Source organism: Electrophorus electricus, chromosome 17, assembly GCF_041902795.1.
Source record: "Electrophorus electricus isolate QZ-2024a chromosome 17, ASM4190279v1, whole genome shotgun sequence".
NCBI lineage: Eukaryota > Metazoa > Chordata > Actinopteri > Gymnotiformes > Gymnotidae > Electrophorus > Electrophorus electricus.
The window spans coordinates 5,483,444-5,499,604 of record NC_137513.1 but is presented as its reverse complement, the minus strand read 5'-3'; the positions used below and the strand labels follow the sequence as shown (position 1 = coordinate 5,499,604).

Below are 16,161 nucleotides of genomic sequence, written 5' to 3'. Positions count from 1 at the left end.
TGAAAGTGTTAAATGTTGTGTAGGCCTATCCCACAGTACACATTTGTACATACCCTACCCAATGTCAATGCCAGCCCAAAGACATCTGACTTCTATTAGCAGCTTGGTCCGGTCCACTCTACTCGTCTGTTCTCCCCGTGCCCTTTACAACCCGCCACATGTTCCACGTGCTCCGTTTCTTCTCGTTTTCCGTAACGAATGTGCCCTTCTTTCTTTAGCACTGCCTTTCTAAAGTTATTCCTGTTATCATGGTAGCACACTAATGACAGCACCTCTTTGCACAGGAAAGTGAGGTGTAGCTCAACGAGCTGGGATATTTGTGTGTGTGTGTGTGTGTGTGTGTGTGTGTGTGTGTGTGAGTGTGTGTGTGAGAGAAAGAGAGAGAGAGAGAGAGAGAGAGAGAGAGAGAGAGAGAGAGAAAAAAAGAAAGAAATGCATAATTTTCCTGAGCACAGATTCATCAACATTCATGAGCAGAGCAATGACTTTGACCTTTCTTTCAGTCGAGAGCGGTCGCTAGACGGCGGTATGGTACTTAAAACAGCTACCCAACGCAGTACGCGAAATAAGGAAGAAGATTTGTTGTCATGGCGCCGTTTTGAAACTTCTCCTGTTTGGAGCTACATTTAAGTTCGTTGGATGGCTATCTTATTACTGCTTGATATGAAACCGAGTGAGTAGATTAGGGCGCCTTTAAAAAGCCTTATATTCACTTACCATTTCACCTTACAAATCGATTTAAATGGTTTGGATTTCAGCTTCCTTTAGTTACATAGCTAGCTAGCTAACCGCCTGCAGAATTAGTTTATTACCACTAGCTAGACAGAAAGTTAGTTACATTTCTGACGGTGAAGATTATAGGATAGCCGTCTAGCAAGCTGCCCGTCTTGTCTGATAAACGCATATGCAACTAGAAGGCTGTCTTAGCTAACCTACCGTCAAATGAAGGATGTTTGGATGAACACAGACAGTCAGGGAGGATTCACCATGACGGCTGAGGAGAAAAACCGTCGCCCGAACCCCGGTGAATGGGGACGCCAAACACAGGTAACCGGTGCCTGATAATCAGTTCGTTTTGTCGCAGTATTTGTGATCCCTTACTTTTACTTTGTAATTATTCAGACCTCCCCCCCTTCTCTCTCACACTCTCTCACTCACACACACACTTATTCTCTTCTCAACTGCTACACAGCTTTTGTTCAATCTGGCCATGCCTACCTGTGTCCATAACCGAGCAACCAGTGCGCGCCCTCCAGCTCCAGTTGTGATTGAGAAGCTCGCGCCCCACAGCACAAAGCAGGATGATGGGGAAAGCTGTGGCAGCTCCTTGCGCCTCTCGGTCCTCTCAGAGGAGCGCCTACAGGCGGCAGTGAGACTTGCCAAGAGAGACTTGTACAGGAAACGGCGGGACTCCATGAACAGTCTGTTGCGTAAATCAACTGAGAGGTCTACAAGTCTAGACTGGAATAGCACAGCCAATCTTCAGGTATTTAAGTCAAAAACCTCCAATACTATTGCAGCATTTGATCATTTGATGAAAATAATATTAATGTTGGTTTTTATCCGATCAAATTTAGAGTGGGTTTTCCCCTAAAGGACAGCAGAGGAAAAGGAGCCCAAAGAGGCAGACAAAGTCCTACTCAGAGGTGCTTGTTTATACGCCTGAGAAGCTCCCTGTGACCTCGCTGCCTGCCCAGGGTCAGTCCCCTCCCTCCAGAGATGCTGGCCTGAGGGGTGTCGGCGGGGAGCCCCAACTCAGCAGGGAGATCCACAAGCTACAGAAACAACTGACCACGTACATCCAGAGGATAGAGCAGCTGGCTAAAAAAGGTACGACCCGGTCATCATCAGTGTTCCATCCTCATAATTCCTAGTGTCTGGATGGGTCGTGAGAGGCTTCATGGCCAAATGTGATGTTCTCCTCAGGGCGACCCATTGAGGCTGTGGAAGAGGAGGAGAAGCACCGGCTGGAGGTCCGCCGGCAGGAGCAGGCGGCGCGCTCTTCACGCATCATCTACGCATTGCAACAGCAGGTCTGTTTGGAGTCCTGCGCTTTTGCTGGCAGTGAAACTGCATCAGTGAGGTGTCGGCCCGATTTGAATCGATTGTGCACATTCGCTTGAAAGTAAAGTGTACGGTTATTTGAAGCAGAACATGTTTTCTTTAATAAACAGGTGAAAGAAATCCAAGCGGATTTGGAGAAGCTGCGATCGCAGAGCGTAGGACACATAAAAAAGGTAAGTAAGATGTATGCTAAGACAGACACTGGGTAGATGTATACACAACAAAACTTGATTTACTGCAGATCTACTGGTACTAATGTGGTGTTTCATGCCACACAGTTCAGCAATTCATGAGAGAGCTAAAGAGATCTAGAAACACCCTGCAGAAGAGCAGCTTGCTGGAAAACAAACTGGAAAGCAAACAACTGCTCCAGAGGCAGAAGTTCAGAGTTTACACTTATGGTGGATCAGTTTATTCTTGTCTTAAAAAAATAAAATAAAAAAATCCTTCGAACTTTAGATCTTCAACGTTTTATTGGTCTTCTAATATTAATAGGATATGTTGAAGAGCAGGATGTGTTCTTCCTCAGACAATAAAAACAGACTTCAGTCCTACTTGTGCATGCTGTTATGTGATACTCAGGGCAAGTCCTGTCTGTGATTAAAGGTTAAAGTAGAAATATCCTCTTCTTAATGTGCAGCAGAAATGATGTGAGCTTGCCTTGCATTATTTGTATCCTCCCAGTCAAGGGCAGTGGACAGGTTGGCCGCTGCCCATCGAGGGGCAGTCCGAGCCATGCAAGTGTTCATCAACCAACTGTCGGACCCGGCGGAGAGCAGAGTGCCTGCCCAGTGTCAGGAGCTGGGCCAGCTCATCCGCCAGCTCTTTCTCTGCTCAGCCAGGCTGGACGTGGGCCAGGGCTCGGCAATGCCAGAGACCACCCTGGACATCCTGCAGAAGTTGGAAGTAATGGCAGACCTGACCTTGTGTGCTCTTTTGTCTCCCTGTGATGACTGTTTGTAAGACTAAGATACGATTGCATGCGGAGTAGGTACAGTTGGAGTCCCTTAAATGAACCCTTAATAATAGCACTTCTAATAGCATTTTTTTATGACTGCGTCAGCTGTTCTTACTTTTCCTGTTTAGACCCTGGACTCGGCTCTGAGCAAGAAGGACCGTGCCCGGGAGACCGAGCCCCAGATGCGCAGCTCCTCACCTGTCAGAGAGAGGTCTCCCAGGGCCAGAGCTCTCAGCATGTGCCCGCCACGTGTCCCTCATGCCCTGACTGGGAAAGCTCCCCGGGGGCCAGTGAAACCTGCAGCCTTGAAAAAGCCCTTCCCAGGTGAATTGTGATCTCTAACTGAAATATCTTTGTCCGCTTTCCAGCTAATGCCAGAAAAACCTTTGCTCCTGCCTGATATGGCGACCCGAAAACGAATGGACACGGCCCTTCTTCAAACAGGGGACTTTTCTGGCATGGATGGGACTGATGGCGGTGCTCTCTGTCTTTGTGGTCAGGTAGGAGAGCAGCAGGGAGGCCCAAGAGAGGGGCGAGGCTCTCGGATCAGGAGCGCGGTGAGGTGCTGAGGGTTGCCGTCCAGAGCCTGGTGCACCAGAGAGAGCTTAGTGAGGGAGAGGGAGGGAGAGAAAGCAGGCCGGAGCCACATAGCTGCAGCCCGGCCACTGGTGCGGTTCGTCCAGCCAAAAGCAAGGTAAGACCGGCCTCTGGTTGATACAACTGGGTGTCTGGATTTAGTCTGGTCTTCTGATTTGGGAGGGAAAGTCTGATAAGCGAGATGATGATGATATTTTAACAATGGATATGAAAACTTGAAATGTATTGCATAATGGTGAAGTCCTAATCGTATTAAAGACACTGAAAATAATTTCATTATAATGAATGAGACACGAGCCTCATGCCTTAATTTAACGTTATGAAACTAAATCTCAGTCTCTTAATCCACAAAGCAGGGTGATCACGTTCGAGATGCCAGCTTCCAGCAGGCCACTGTTTCATCCAGGCTTAGAGAAAGTCAGTTACCACAGAGAGAGGCCTCCGTGCCCTGGATCCCCACATCTCCTCACTCCCCTACCAAACAGCGGTATGTGCATTAACACACGCTCATAAACACACAATCATTCTCCCTTTGGTTTCTCTCCATTTCACAGATTAGGGTGTGTGTGTGTGTGTGTGTGTGTGTGTGTGTGTGTGTGTGTGTGTGTGTGTGTGTGTGTGTGTGTGTGTGTGTGTGTGTGTGTTTTTATCAGAGCCGTGTCCAGCAGGCCAGAGCCCAGGTGTCTCTTCTCCCCGGTAAAGAGCTCTTCCCGGGGCAGGAGCAGCACCCAGCAGGAGACCAAGACAGCTGCAGGCAGAATGAGACAAGCCCATCACGAGGCCCTCAGGTCCCACGCAGCTTCACTCCTCATATGCCATTGCTTTATTTGAAAGAAAACCTGCACACAGGCCCTCAAGAGATGGCTAGTGTTTAGCCATGCTGTGCATGCAAGCGAAACATTTCCACAACAGTAAGACACTCTGCCTGCAGGGTTCATCCCAGGCCATCCCAGATTTTGAGGCACTTCATTGTGCATTTTTGCCTTTGAAAAATGACCAGTGCTATTGTCAAAATGTCTGATTTCATTAGTTTGCTGTCAAATTAACACGTAACACAGTGGTAATGTATTTGCAACAGATGAAGGAAAATAAATGAGCTAAATTATTCCTGTGGAAAGCACAGATTGAATTAGTTTGGCATTTGTCATTAATTTGTTTCAAATGATCTTCACTTGCAGAAAGCCAGCGGCTACGCTCTTGATTCTATTTAGACATTGGCTCTTGCCATATACTATATTTCACTCGCAGGCAATTTGCAACTGCTCACGCATTAAATTTATATCCTGACAGACCTCCACGTCGTCACTGGACTGAAATAATTACAGTGTGGTTTATAAGGAAATGAACAGTTTTTCCACTCATGCACATTGTGAAAGGGAAACGATAACTGAGCTTGAAATCCTGAATGGTGTCTTTAATTCACAGACACTGGTAGCAAACTCCAGATACAAATCTCATATCTGGAATAGGCTCTATATGCACAGTTGATCACGATACAGATAAGACGCCAGCCGGGTAGTCATGTTTGCTCCCCTGTAATGGGCAGCACTGTGTCCTAAAAGACCTGTTGTGCCATGTGAGATTACTACCCAGTGGCTTACGCGCTGCGTTTCATTGGTCCGTGATCGTAATTGCACGCTGTTGTGCTGGAAAGCAGTCGTATTGCATCATCTGTTGAGTTGTTCGTCTGCGTCATCGTTCTGAGGCTTTTGTGCACGTGCGTGCGCTTTGCAGACATGCTTGGCTGGACGGGATGACTGAAGACGGGCTAAGGCAGCTGAATCAGCTCACGAAAGAGGAAACTGAGCGTATTGGTAGGCTCAGGTACAGCCAGCAGTGACCCTGGTCACCAGACCACTCACTATGACTTGGATCTGTGGTATCTGAATTTGAATTGTGTTTGTAGTTTACACGCGTGTGTGTGCGTGACAGGTCCGAGGTGCTCTCTCCTACTCAGTGGGCTCAGAGAACTGAGGAGGCAGCTAGAGAAAGACTTCAGCCTCTGCTGGACTCTGTACAGGTGACTGGTAACATCTGCAAAAATGCCAGCACTTCCTAATGTTACCTGTGACACAGCACAGCAATACCGACAGGATTTCAGAGATGAGCTCCTTAGGATGTGTTAATGATTTTTAGTTGTTAGGGGTATGAAAGGGCCTCATGATGGTGATTTCATGTAAATCAAGTTTGGATTGACTATATTGATTATTAATTTGGTTATATAATCAATTATAATCATTTATGCGTTTGGGTTTTAGCCGAAATAAAATTCGCAGGCTATTTTTAAACACGTGTGTCTGTGTGTGTGTTTTTACCCAGGCTGCAGCAGGTGTGGATGACCTAAACGGGGCCGCCACCCCGGAGGCCCTGCCGGGGGAGGCAGGCGGAGCCGCACGGGTGGAGGCGGACCAGGCCCACAGCAGGCTGCTGTGGGAGCCCATGCTGGAGCGCATGCTGCAGCGCATGGAGGAAATGGAGGTCAGACCACTGCTGCACGCTGCCGCTGTGCTCGTCTTTGCCGTGGTGTTCGTCCATGCGTTACCGAAAGAGCTCAAACCCGAACCTTGTGTTTCGTTTTGCTCGTTCAGAGAGACGAGGAGGAAGTGCGACGGCGCTTCGCTACAATCTCTTACGCGGACTATCGGCACTGGGAGCGGAATGCTGGTGAGTACAAGAGGGGCTGAACCGCATAGACAAGACGAGCACACACTTCCAGGTGTGTGGAGAACTGCCTGATTTAAATAATTACTCTCTTTGCAGTTTGACAGAAGGTCAAAGCAGTGCTCGTCTTGACTGAGTGGAGGTTGTGTGGCCGTGATGAGTTGTCCCCCGCCCCCCAGTGGCCTTGGTAGTTGATTTCGCTGCTCTTGTCCAGCAGGTGGCGGCATTGTTGAAGCATATACTCTCTTGTCTTAGGAGCCCAGCGGAGGAGCGATGGTTCCAGACCTACATCTCCACAGCCCATCAGAATGACCAAAGCTGTTGTGAAGCCCTTCACCACTGCGGAGATCTTGATACAGAGGCCCGTGGAGAGCGGGTGAGTTTGTGTGTGTGTGTGTGTGTGTGTGTGTGTGTGTGTGTGTGTGTGTGTGTGTGTGTGTGTGTGTGTGTGTGTGTGTGTTTTCTGTCGACTTGCCTCACTGTCAGTAATGAGACGTAATATATTTAAAGGAATGATCAGAGATTGAAAAATTGTCCTCCAGAGTTTGTCTGAAGGAAATGGCTTAACGCGTCATTAAACCCATCATCTAACAAACAGAGTGATGTGTCATGATGCAATTAAAAACAAATTGAGTAGAAGCGTTTGTGGCAATTTACAGTAATTAATCGTCGCCTGACTTATCCCTGCCTGCAAGGCAGTACTGTGACTGTTGCGCTTCTTTGCATTGCGACCCTTGTCAACGGGGTCGAAGAACTTCGACTGCATCTCAAACATGTCTACGGGCTTTTGCCTGGCCTGTTGCCTCTGTCGCTCTGCCGAGAGGTGGAGGACCCGAGACTGCCCAGCGTCTGCGCCTGGAGATCTGGCGCCTGCTGCCACTGCTGTTCCAGTTAACGTGGACGATGAAAGAATGCAAAGAAAGTGTGGAGAGGCCATAAGGCACAGTGGACAACGACATCAGCGAAATTCAGTGGACCGGATTCAATAGCTCGGTTTGGAGATTACAGAGACTAAAGAGCTATGTGGCAGTGCCTGGACCCCCCCCCCCCCCCAGCCCCTCCGTTCCCAAGCTGCTATAAAGCTGCTCTGCTCTTTATAAACTCTAGGCCACTCTATCAGAGCTCCTTGATGCCACAGTCTAAACTCCACTCTGACTGGGAGTTACAGGGATCAGCACGGACGTCAGCAGGCCTCTCAGCCATGAATTGTGCTCTAAAAGCAAAATGGGCCTGTTGAGTGCTTTGGGCTTTCCAAAAAACAGCTGTGGAAAGGCACTTCCAACCCCCTGGAGAACAGCGAAGCACTTGCTGCAGAACCGGTGTACGAGCAGATACTGCTGAGAGTTCAGTATAAAAAGCCTTCATGTTGTTATTAATAGACAATAGAACCTCTGCCTTTTTATATCCTTCAGAGCCCTAAAAAGGTATTTCAGTGTAAAACTCTGAGCAGCGCATGGATGTAGATTATTAAGGAGGAGCTCTATTGTTCTCTGCTGACTACAGCATGTACTTTGTAGAAAGAGAGGCTTTCCAAGAGGGATGAAAGCGAGCTTCCAGCCAGCTTCCAGCCTGGCGGGCCATGGCTGTGAGCTGGGGCCGTGCTCCCACCGCATTGGAACGGCACGCTGAACCCGTCTTCGTCTGACCCCGGTCTGCGTGCATCACACACCCCTCGAGCGGCGGCCTCCCTGAATCGGCTCGTCACGAAGGTCGAAAAACTCCGTCCCAAAAATTTGCCCGACATATCATCTTGGTTCCCAGACACTTTCCTGATTAAAGGGATAGGATGAGGAACGCCTTAATCCTCATAGGGACATGTTTGAGTCACTGTGTCGGGCTCCTTGTCAGGAAACATCTGCATGGGGCAGGCAGGCAGCCAAGCAGGATTTAGGCCCCGCTCCTAATGTGGAGGTTGCTAAGAGAAATGGGCAGTACAGTTATGTGCCAAATAATAGCAGTGTGTTTAAAACAGCTGAGTAAAAGCTCAATCGTCATAATGGCATTTATTTCCTTATACACAAAGGCACTGGGAGCACCGCACATTCAATTCCAAATGAAAACATGAACAAAATATCAATTTTTAAACTGAAAATGAAGAAAAAAGAATAATGGGCTGTTCAGAAAAATAGCAGTGTCTTCATTTTCATTTACAAACTCAAATATTTACAGTATAAACTGAAAGTTGTTTACAGATTTAACTTTTCTGTTGATCATGAACTAATATTTAGTTGTATAACCTTTATTTCTGATAACTGCTTTACATCTGTGTGGCATGGAGTCGACTAACATCTGACACCTGCGAACAGATATTCCAGCCCAAGATGACTGGACTATATTCCACAGTTCTTCTGTATTTTTGGGTTTTGCATCAAAAACAGCATTTTTAATGTCGCTCCACAAATTCTCAATCGGACTGAGGTCTGGAGATTGAGCTTCATAACATCAATCTTGTTAGTCGATAAATGGGTCCAACTCCAAAGTATGAGAAACATCCCCAAACCATTATGCTTGCAGCTCCATGTTTTACAGTCTTCACAGTGTACTGTGGCTTGAATTCAGTGTTTATGGGTCGTCTCACAAACTATCTGTGGCCTTTAGACCCAATAAGAACAATCTTGCTCTCATCTGTCCATAGAATGTTGTGCCACTTCTCTTTAGGCCAGTCAATGTGTTCTTTGGCAAAGATGTCTTTTTTTTCAGCAATAGTACTTTACGAGGGTTTCTTGCAAATAGTTTGGCTTCATGTAGGTGTCTTCTGATTGTTGCAGTGCTCACAGGTAACTGAAGCTCTTCTTTGATTTCCCTGGAGCTGATCATTCGATGCTTCTTTGCCATTCTTGTTATTCTATGATCTACGCGGATGGTAGTATTTCTGTTTTGTTTGCCATTTTAAAGCTTTTGAGAATTTTAGCTGAGCAGCCAATTATTTTCTGCACTTCTTTATATGTTTTCCTCTCTCCAATCAACTTCTTGATCAAAGTTCTTTCTCCTTCGGTACAATGTCTGGAACGACCCATTTTACTCACTGAGCAAGGGCTAAAACCAGCAGGCACAACATTTGCTGCCCTCCTTCTTTAAATAAGGGCCGTAATTGACACCTGTTTCTTCATAGAATGAATGACCTCACTAATTGAACTCCCCACTGCTATTAATTTGAACATGCCCCTTTCATTCAAATGAGTCATTTACACCCAATTAGCAGCGTGCATGCCATGACTGTTGATTCTGTTGGTTGCCCATTACTCAGCTACACCCAGTCATGAATTTTTTTCTGCTAAAATCAGTAATTAAATACATTAGTAGTGATAGACTGCTATTATTTTGCACATAACTGTATATACAGCTGAAACGAGGCCCACATCGATAGTGAAATTAACCATTTACTCAATGAATTGGAATAGAAACCAGCCACACTGTCACACACAGGCTCTTTCTTGTGGCTGGGCTGGGCAGCAGCGGTGGCGTGAGAAGTGATTTTTCTCTAACTGTTGAACATGTGCCCGTTCAGGGTGACTGACCTCCCAGTTCTGTGCCAGAGGCATAAATGTTCCGTCCAGGCCCAACGTCAAATGCAAGGAGAGCATCCACTAAGTTGAGCTGATGTGAAGGCACACGAGATGACGCCACCAGAGAAAGAGGCCAATGTTTGCGTCTCAATCATCACTGAAGGCTTCAGTGTGGGACGTTTAGCCAGTTTTAGCAGCAAATTCTGTAGCTTTGTATCTCTGGCACCACAGTACTGGAAGTTCAGTCTTCCTGCTAAGTGGGGTAGAGGGGTGGGGCATTTGGAATGGAAGTCTGGTGTTTCCTTCCAACCACTTGTCTATCCATTCATATGTGCCTCAAGAAAAAGCAAACCAGGCTCAAGTTGTTTAGGTGCTTTCTCTCTGTGCAGTAGATGGGACCAATAATTTATTTTAAATCAAATTTCTGTCTTGGCCATACATCATGTTGACTTATGCCAGCTGGAGCCCAGATAGAGCTTTGCTACATTTAGGTTGATGAAGAGGAAACTAATTACTTTAAAGGGAAAAAAAATTGACATCCGCTCAGAGTCCTTAGTGTGTCAGGCTGGCTTCATGTGGAATAACTTTGCCTTTAGTATTACTGCCTGTAAAGGTTTTTATTTATGTCCCGCTTGCCCAGAGGAAGAATTTTGAGTTAATCAGAATTTGCTTGGCCTGTAGTGGCTTCTGCACTGATGATGGCATCCGGAATCGATGTTACACACTTGAATCAATAACCCTCAGCCTCCGTGGTCGTTTATCTGGTGATTATTATGTGTGCTTTGTGCCTCCGCATTATCATTCATTTTCTTGCAGGCCGCTGAGAAGTTCGGAGGCCTTTAGTGGCTTCATTAAACCCCTGGTATGTCTGCCGCATCTTTTTATTTCTTCTTTTTTTTCAGTGTCAAATTTACATTAAAAAGGACTGCTATTGGGGGCATGTGGTATACAGACTAAATTCATGGAAAATGCATTATTCATAGGCACGTGTTAATAAATTTGCTTTTAGCACATTCAAAAAGCGTCTGCCAGGGAATTTATAGTGTGAAAAAAGAAAGAAAAGAAAAATCATTAGAATGTCACAATACTAGAGGTACCACTAGAGGGCACAGTGGCTAGTTCTGAGTGTCTGTAGGAATGTGTTTGTGGAGGTGCCAATCAGGCTGAAGGATGTGTGAGGACGACTGGATAGAGAGGTGATTACTGACGTAAAGCTGGAGAAGCAGATATTGGGCCCAGCCGCTGATTAGTGCTCACAGCTCGTTATGTCTCGTCTAATCTCTCATTCCCTGTGTTTATAACACACCCAGTTCAGCTCAGGAACACCTGCGGCTTTAACACCCCCTTTCCTGTACAAATACATACACACACACACACACACACACACACACACACACACACACACACACACACCGTTCTCATAGCTAACTCAGAGCAGGTATTCACACATTCAGCCAACACATGGCCTTGGCACCATCACAGTTCTCTTGTTGCTAGCAAACGGTGTGGAGACATTATGGGCTCCTACTGAGCCAACATGGTGGAGGGCTGTTATTGGGCCATATGGCTTTATGGACTTTATTCTGAGACTGATGGAGGCGAGGACTATTTTGAAACGGTCTGGTAATGAAATGAATGTAATGGCTTGCTTTCACCTTTATTCCATTATTGCGGTCATCTGAACCCTGAACCACCAACGACCAGGTTCTCCTTGTTTCATCATTTCAAAAGACACACGGTGTCCCTGCTCCAAATTGTTTTTCGAGTGCAGTTGCAGTCAGATCGGTGGACGAGAGGAGACCATGGTGTCCTCACTTAGGAAGCGATACGCCAGTGAAGGACACAAGAAGAACCTGTGGAGCCATCAGGGTGGATGTTGGCACCGTGCTGAATGCTGAATAGCAGCCAGGAGCGGGGTGTGGGGGAGGAGGGGGCGGCGTCGATTGTCTCCGGGGAGAGGGAGAGCGAAAGAGAGTGTGTGGTCAGCACATCTCTGAGAGCAGCTAATCTCCATTGACTGTGGTTTGCCCAAAGTGCTGAGGGCTCTTATGCGCAGATCAGAGGATTGTATGCAGTGCTGCTCAGAATTCAACACACTCCTTAATGCCTATTTTTCTCTCTCTCTCTCTCTCTCTGTCCATTCTCTTTCATTCACCCCGCTCTAAGGTCTGTCTCCTGGCTGTGACGTCTCGGTGTGAGGGCAGTAGAACCTCCTCTTCCCTTTACTTGTACCCCTACCTGCCTCATGTTACAGGCCTGCAGTTGGTGAAACTCAAAGCTGCCTGCTGCGTCTCACAGCCTGCGTTTTGAGGTTGAATGAGCAGGGACCTTTTGTTGTCCACCTCGACCCATTCTGCCCACCAGATCCTCGGGCCTGGCCTGTGTTTCCGCCCACCCCCCGCTGGTGCCTAAATTCACCATAACGCGCCAGATTTCGGCTGGAGTACAGCAACGCTTCCACATGGCTGAATGGCATGTGAGCCGGGTCCATGCTATCGAGCGCTGAACTGCATTTGGGATGTCGGGGAGGAAAGATTTTTCAGCTGCCAGCTCTGTAGTGTCAAAGGATATAACGTCATATGTGTTAGGCTTTACCAAAGCGCGTGTGTGTGTGTGAGTAAGTACTGGATGGTGAATAGTTTTTTTGCTTATGATGATGTTTTAACGAGTCTTTGTTCTGAGACTTGCCATGGTCACTGCATTAAGTCAAGGCCTGCTGCCTTGAGGAACTTCAGGACACTCTGGTATCTGACTTGAGTCATGCCTCTGTCCTTTATCTTGGAAACCAGACAGAAGACTTCTCAGCCTGATTGGGAGACTAAAGTGACCAGGACCAAGCTGCGATTAAAGACCCTTTACTTCAGCACCTCATGAAATTAATCCCATGTCCGTTAAACAAGCAGAGTTAATCTACCAGTATGAAATTCATAAGCGCTGGAATATTTAAGAGCTCTCTCTTTTTTTTTTTTTTTTGTTTTGACATGACATAAAATGCCACAGCCTTTTCGAATGCCTTTAGGTGGGTTTCAGTGGGGGCATTAGATTAGCAGGATAAAAGAGAAAACAATAGTCCTTCTACAGAGAATACAGTGACTATGATGGTTTGGTTCGTTTGGGGCCAGAGCCTTGGGAGTGTATCCCGCTCTGGGCAAGGGTGATGCTCCTGGCTCTGGATGTGGCTTCAAGTGCTTGTACTTGTGGATGGCACCTTTAGGCCCAGAGGGAGCCATGGGCCAGCATGGCCCAGCCGAGGCCTGGCCTACGTCCCTGCTTCCTCCTTCTGAGTGGTGGGTCGGTCAGGGTTTGAACACGCCCCCTGAGCTCACCACTCACTGTTGCTCCTAGAGAGATGATGGTGATTTACCAATTGGCATCTTAATTTCATCCATTGATTTGCTTTGGCTGCATCTGTTATAGCAAGTTGATGAGCTCATTAGCAGCACTTGGTGGTGGTGCCAGTATGAAGATGCGACGCTGGGTAAGGGGCAGGTGTGCCCGTTGTGCCAGGTGCAATCACTGTTGCTCTTGAATACAAAGGTGGATAGTTGCCAGGATGATTTATATATGGTGACGACTAACCAGCTGCTCGTGTGTCCGTCTCTAGCAGGGTGTCGGAGAGCTCCCCTCCGGACGAGGAAGCATCTGCCCCTGTCTGCAGCCCTCCGCCCCCCGGCCTCGTGGACCCTGAGGGAAGGGTCCGCCTGAGCGTGCCCCCAAGCGTTCTGAAGAACATCCAGGAGTACAGAGAGGCCCATGACTCCTACCTACGTCTGGTGTCCCACGAGGCCGTGGGCAACTTCGATCCCTGGGCTGTCGCGGAACGGTGAGCTCCTGAAGGCTGGGGCAGAAGCTGTTTTGCCGTGCTGGAGCGCTGGAGCTGCATGTTGGTTAGCACAGGCAGCACGGCTTGGGCGCCGACACGTGCAGCCAAAGCAAACGCCGCAGATTACTCACAGCATCCATTTTTATTCCCGTCCCGAAACGGGCAGTAGGAGCTTCCTTTGTTTACAGCACGGAGGATGTAATGCATCTCAAACATGTTTACATGTGAAATAGCACCATTAGCTTCGGTGCGTTTGCAGGGCTGATGTGGGGTGTGTGTGTGTGTGTGTGTGTGTGTGTGTGTGTGTGTGTGTGTGTGTGTGTGTGTGTGTGTGTGTACCTTTTGTTCTGTGGTCTCTCCTGTACACCCAATACATCATTAGCGCAGTTAACAGAACTTTCAAGTCTGGGTAATGCGCCAAGTCTTTGTCTTTGGAGGCAGTCGAGAAAGCCTTGAGTTAGATTACGTTTATACACACCGCTTGCAAGGGTGGGGGTGGGAGACTAGTGGAAATCTGCTCAGAGGTTCCCAAAGGAGAGCTGACTACTTCCTCCTCTCCTCCTGTCGACTGCGTGGGAGCAGCATCTGCAATGGAGAAGACGTGCAAATCAGTTCAGGAGAAACAAAAAGTACAAGTTATGAAGAGTCAGTTTCATCAAAGTGAGGAGATGATGATGATGATGATGATGATGATAATAATAATAATTTTATTTATTTTTTTAGGTCTTTCTCTACTTTGGTTAAGAGAAATAGAGATGATTCTTTTACAACCTAATACTCTAATCTGTTGAACAGATATTAAATGGCTTTTAGTGGTCAAATGACATTATACTTGAGGACGAATAAGGATGTGAAAAGCAGGAGTTTGCTCTGGCGCTGCATCAGAGCTGAGGCACTCGTCCAACTCCCTGTGTAGTCTGGGTAATGCGACTTAGTGGGACACTGAAGGCCCTTTGGCAGTTTTCTCCTACCTGAGGGGCTGGATTATTGATTGTGAAATGCAGTGAAATGAGGATCTTGATCTCAAAGAGGATCTTGACTGCCCGACCTGCCTCACCCGCAGGGAGTGTGGAGGGCATTGGGAGGAGTGGCTAGGGGAACCTGCCTCAGGGATCTGGGCTGTGAGGGGCTCCTCAGAAATCCGGCTTGTGCCTTAATCGATAACTGCTTAGTGGATGCACAATAAAGCACCATACCTGCATGAGGTCCTGCATGGGTTGCTCTGTCTGCTCTCTCTCTCTTTCTATCTCTCATGGTGCCCTGGCTTCTCTCTCTCTCAGTCTGGCTGAGGAGCTGATGACGGAGGCCCTGGCTGATGTGGCAGCAGAGTTCCAGGAGGTTTGTGAGCAGTATGCTGAGGCCATCTTCACCTCCGAGTTCCTCCAGCCGTGTCCTAGCAGTGCCACAGGCAGGACCTCATTATGGGGGTCTTTTTTGTCCCCCTTAGGCAAAAACTCCAGTTTTACATTGTAAAACATTTTTATGTACTTTTATATACTTGTATTGGAATTTTTTTTTTCTTCTTTTCTTTAATTGGGAGTGTGATCTTTCAAGAGATGAAGAACTATTAAGCTTTTTTGTTTTGTTTTTCCTGCTATTCATATGACAAGCATTTGAGTTTCCTTTGGGCATTTGATCTCTTTACCACACACACATCCTTTCAGCATTAAGTTAGTGTGAAGCTCGATTGCGACTTGCCAGTGTGCTGGTGCTACGTTTTCCAATGTACTTGAGTTCATGGCCATGCCCAAGGACTTTAGACCTATGGGTTTTTATTGCTATTACGGGGTAAATTGCAATTTCTGTTTTGTTTTTTTTTCTCTAAAGAAAAATGTTCCCCGTTGCTCGTAGATGTTTGCAGTTTCACGTGGTAAAGGTATGGTAATGAAGTGGTGAGGGCCACTGGACTAATGCAATTTGTGTTGGTGCTTGAAGGAAGATAAGGAAGTGGAGGAGCCCAGCTGTTGGCTTGGCCTGCAGGGACCATGCTTGTGACATGCACATACACATTGACGGAGTTAAATTAGCCATCACCACGTCTGATATGTACATGTGTGTGCGCATGTGTCCTGTCTACAAAACGACAAAAGAGGAAGATTTTATGCAAAGGTTCCTGCCTTGTTTTCATACAGATCGCATAGTCAAACTCAATGGCACCTTCGTTTAATAGCTAACAAACTTTTAGAAGTATGAATATGTTAGAATTATTTATACAGTGAAATAATGCCCCCTATTTTATAATAGTAATAAACCCTTTTTTTCTTTTAGCGGTGTGACTGATGGGTTTAGTCTTGTTACGTCTGATATAAATATCTTTAATCTGAAAGGCAGGAGCAGAGACGGAGCATGTATATTTTAAAATCCCTTCATCCTTGCAGTGGCACATAGCCCCCAGTGACGAGGATGGAACTGCTTCTAGAGGAGGGAAAAAAAGTTTCATTAATTAGTTTTTCCCCCTTGCATCAAGCTACTGCGATCAGTGTTCTCCATCTTGCTGTCTCACCTGCCCCTAGAAGATTTTTCTCTGGACCTGCTCTTATAGCCGGCCTGGC

General features: G+C 47.0%; 1 protein-coding gene across 5 annotated transcripts; it reads left to right on the top strand.

Moving 5' to 3' along the window:
- Positions 1–583: 583 nt before the first annotated feature.
- kiaa0753 (KIAA0753 ortholog) lies at positions 584–15,876 on the top strand. 5 transcript variants are annotated; one of them, XM_035533907.1, is made up of 17 exons: positions 584–1,047; positions 1,193–1,486; positions 1,578–1,830; positions 1,927–2,033; positions 2,175–2,237; positions 2,749–2,970; positions 3,151–3,346; positions 3,523–3,716; positions 3,976–4,106; positions 4,273–4,407; positions 5,354–5,443; positions 5,552–5,639; positions 5,939–6,097; positions 6,208–6,283; positions 6,536–6,656; positions 13,391–13,609; positions 14,890–15,876. In XM_035533907.1, exons 1-17 carry the CDS (start codon positions 943–945, stop codon positions 15,080–15,082), a joined length of 2,646 nt encoding a protein of 881 aa, XP_035389800.1. In that variant the 5' UTR covers positions 584–942; the 3' UTR covers positions 15,083–15,876. The 5 variants fall into 5 exon arrangements, with proteins under 5 accessions (XP_035389800.1, XP_035389801.1, XP_035389799.1 ...); XM_035533908.1 differs by having other exon boundaries at positions 3,973–4,106; positions 4,285–4,407; XM_035533906.1 differs by having other exon boundaries at positions 3,973–4,106; positions 13,394–13,609.
- Positions 15,877–16,161: the final 285 nt, after the last annotated feature.

What these genes read in the sequence shown, in the direction of transcription:
- kiaa0753 (XM_035533905.1), top strand. Translation starts at nt 943, where the DNA reads ATGAAGGATGTTTGGATGAACACAGACAGTCAGGGAGGATTCACCATG. An exon ending in TCTACGCATTGCAACAGCAG is followed by an intron (nt 2,034 to 2,174) that starts GTCTGTTTGGAG and finishes TTTAATAAACAG; the next exon opens with GTGAAAGAAATCCAAGCGGA. An exon ending in ACATCCTGCAGAAGTTGGAA is followed by an intron (nt 2,971 to 3,150) that starts GTAATGGCAGAC and finishes TTTCCTGTTTAG; the next exon opens with ACCCTGGACTCGGCTCTGAG.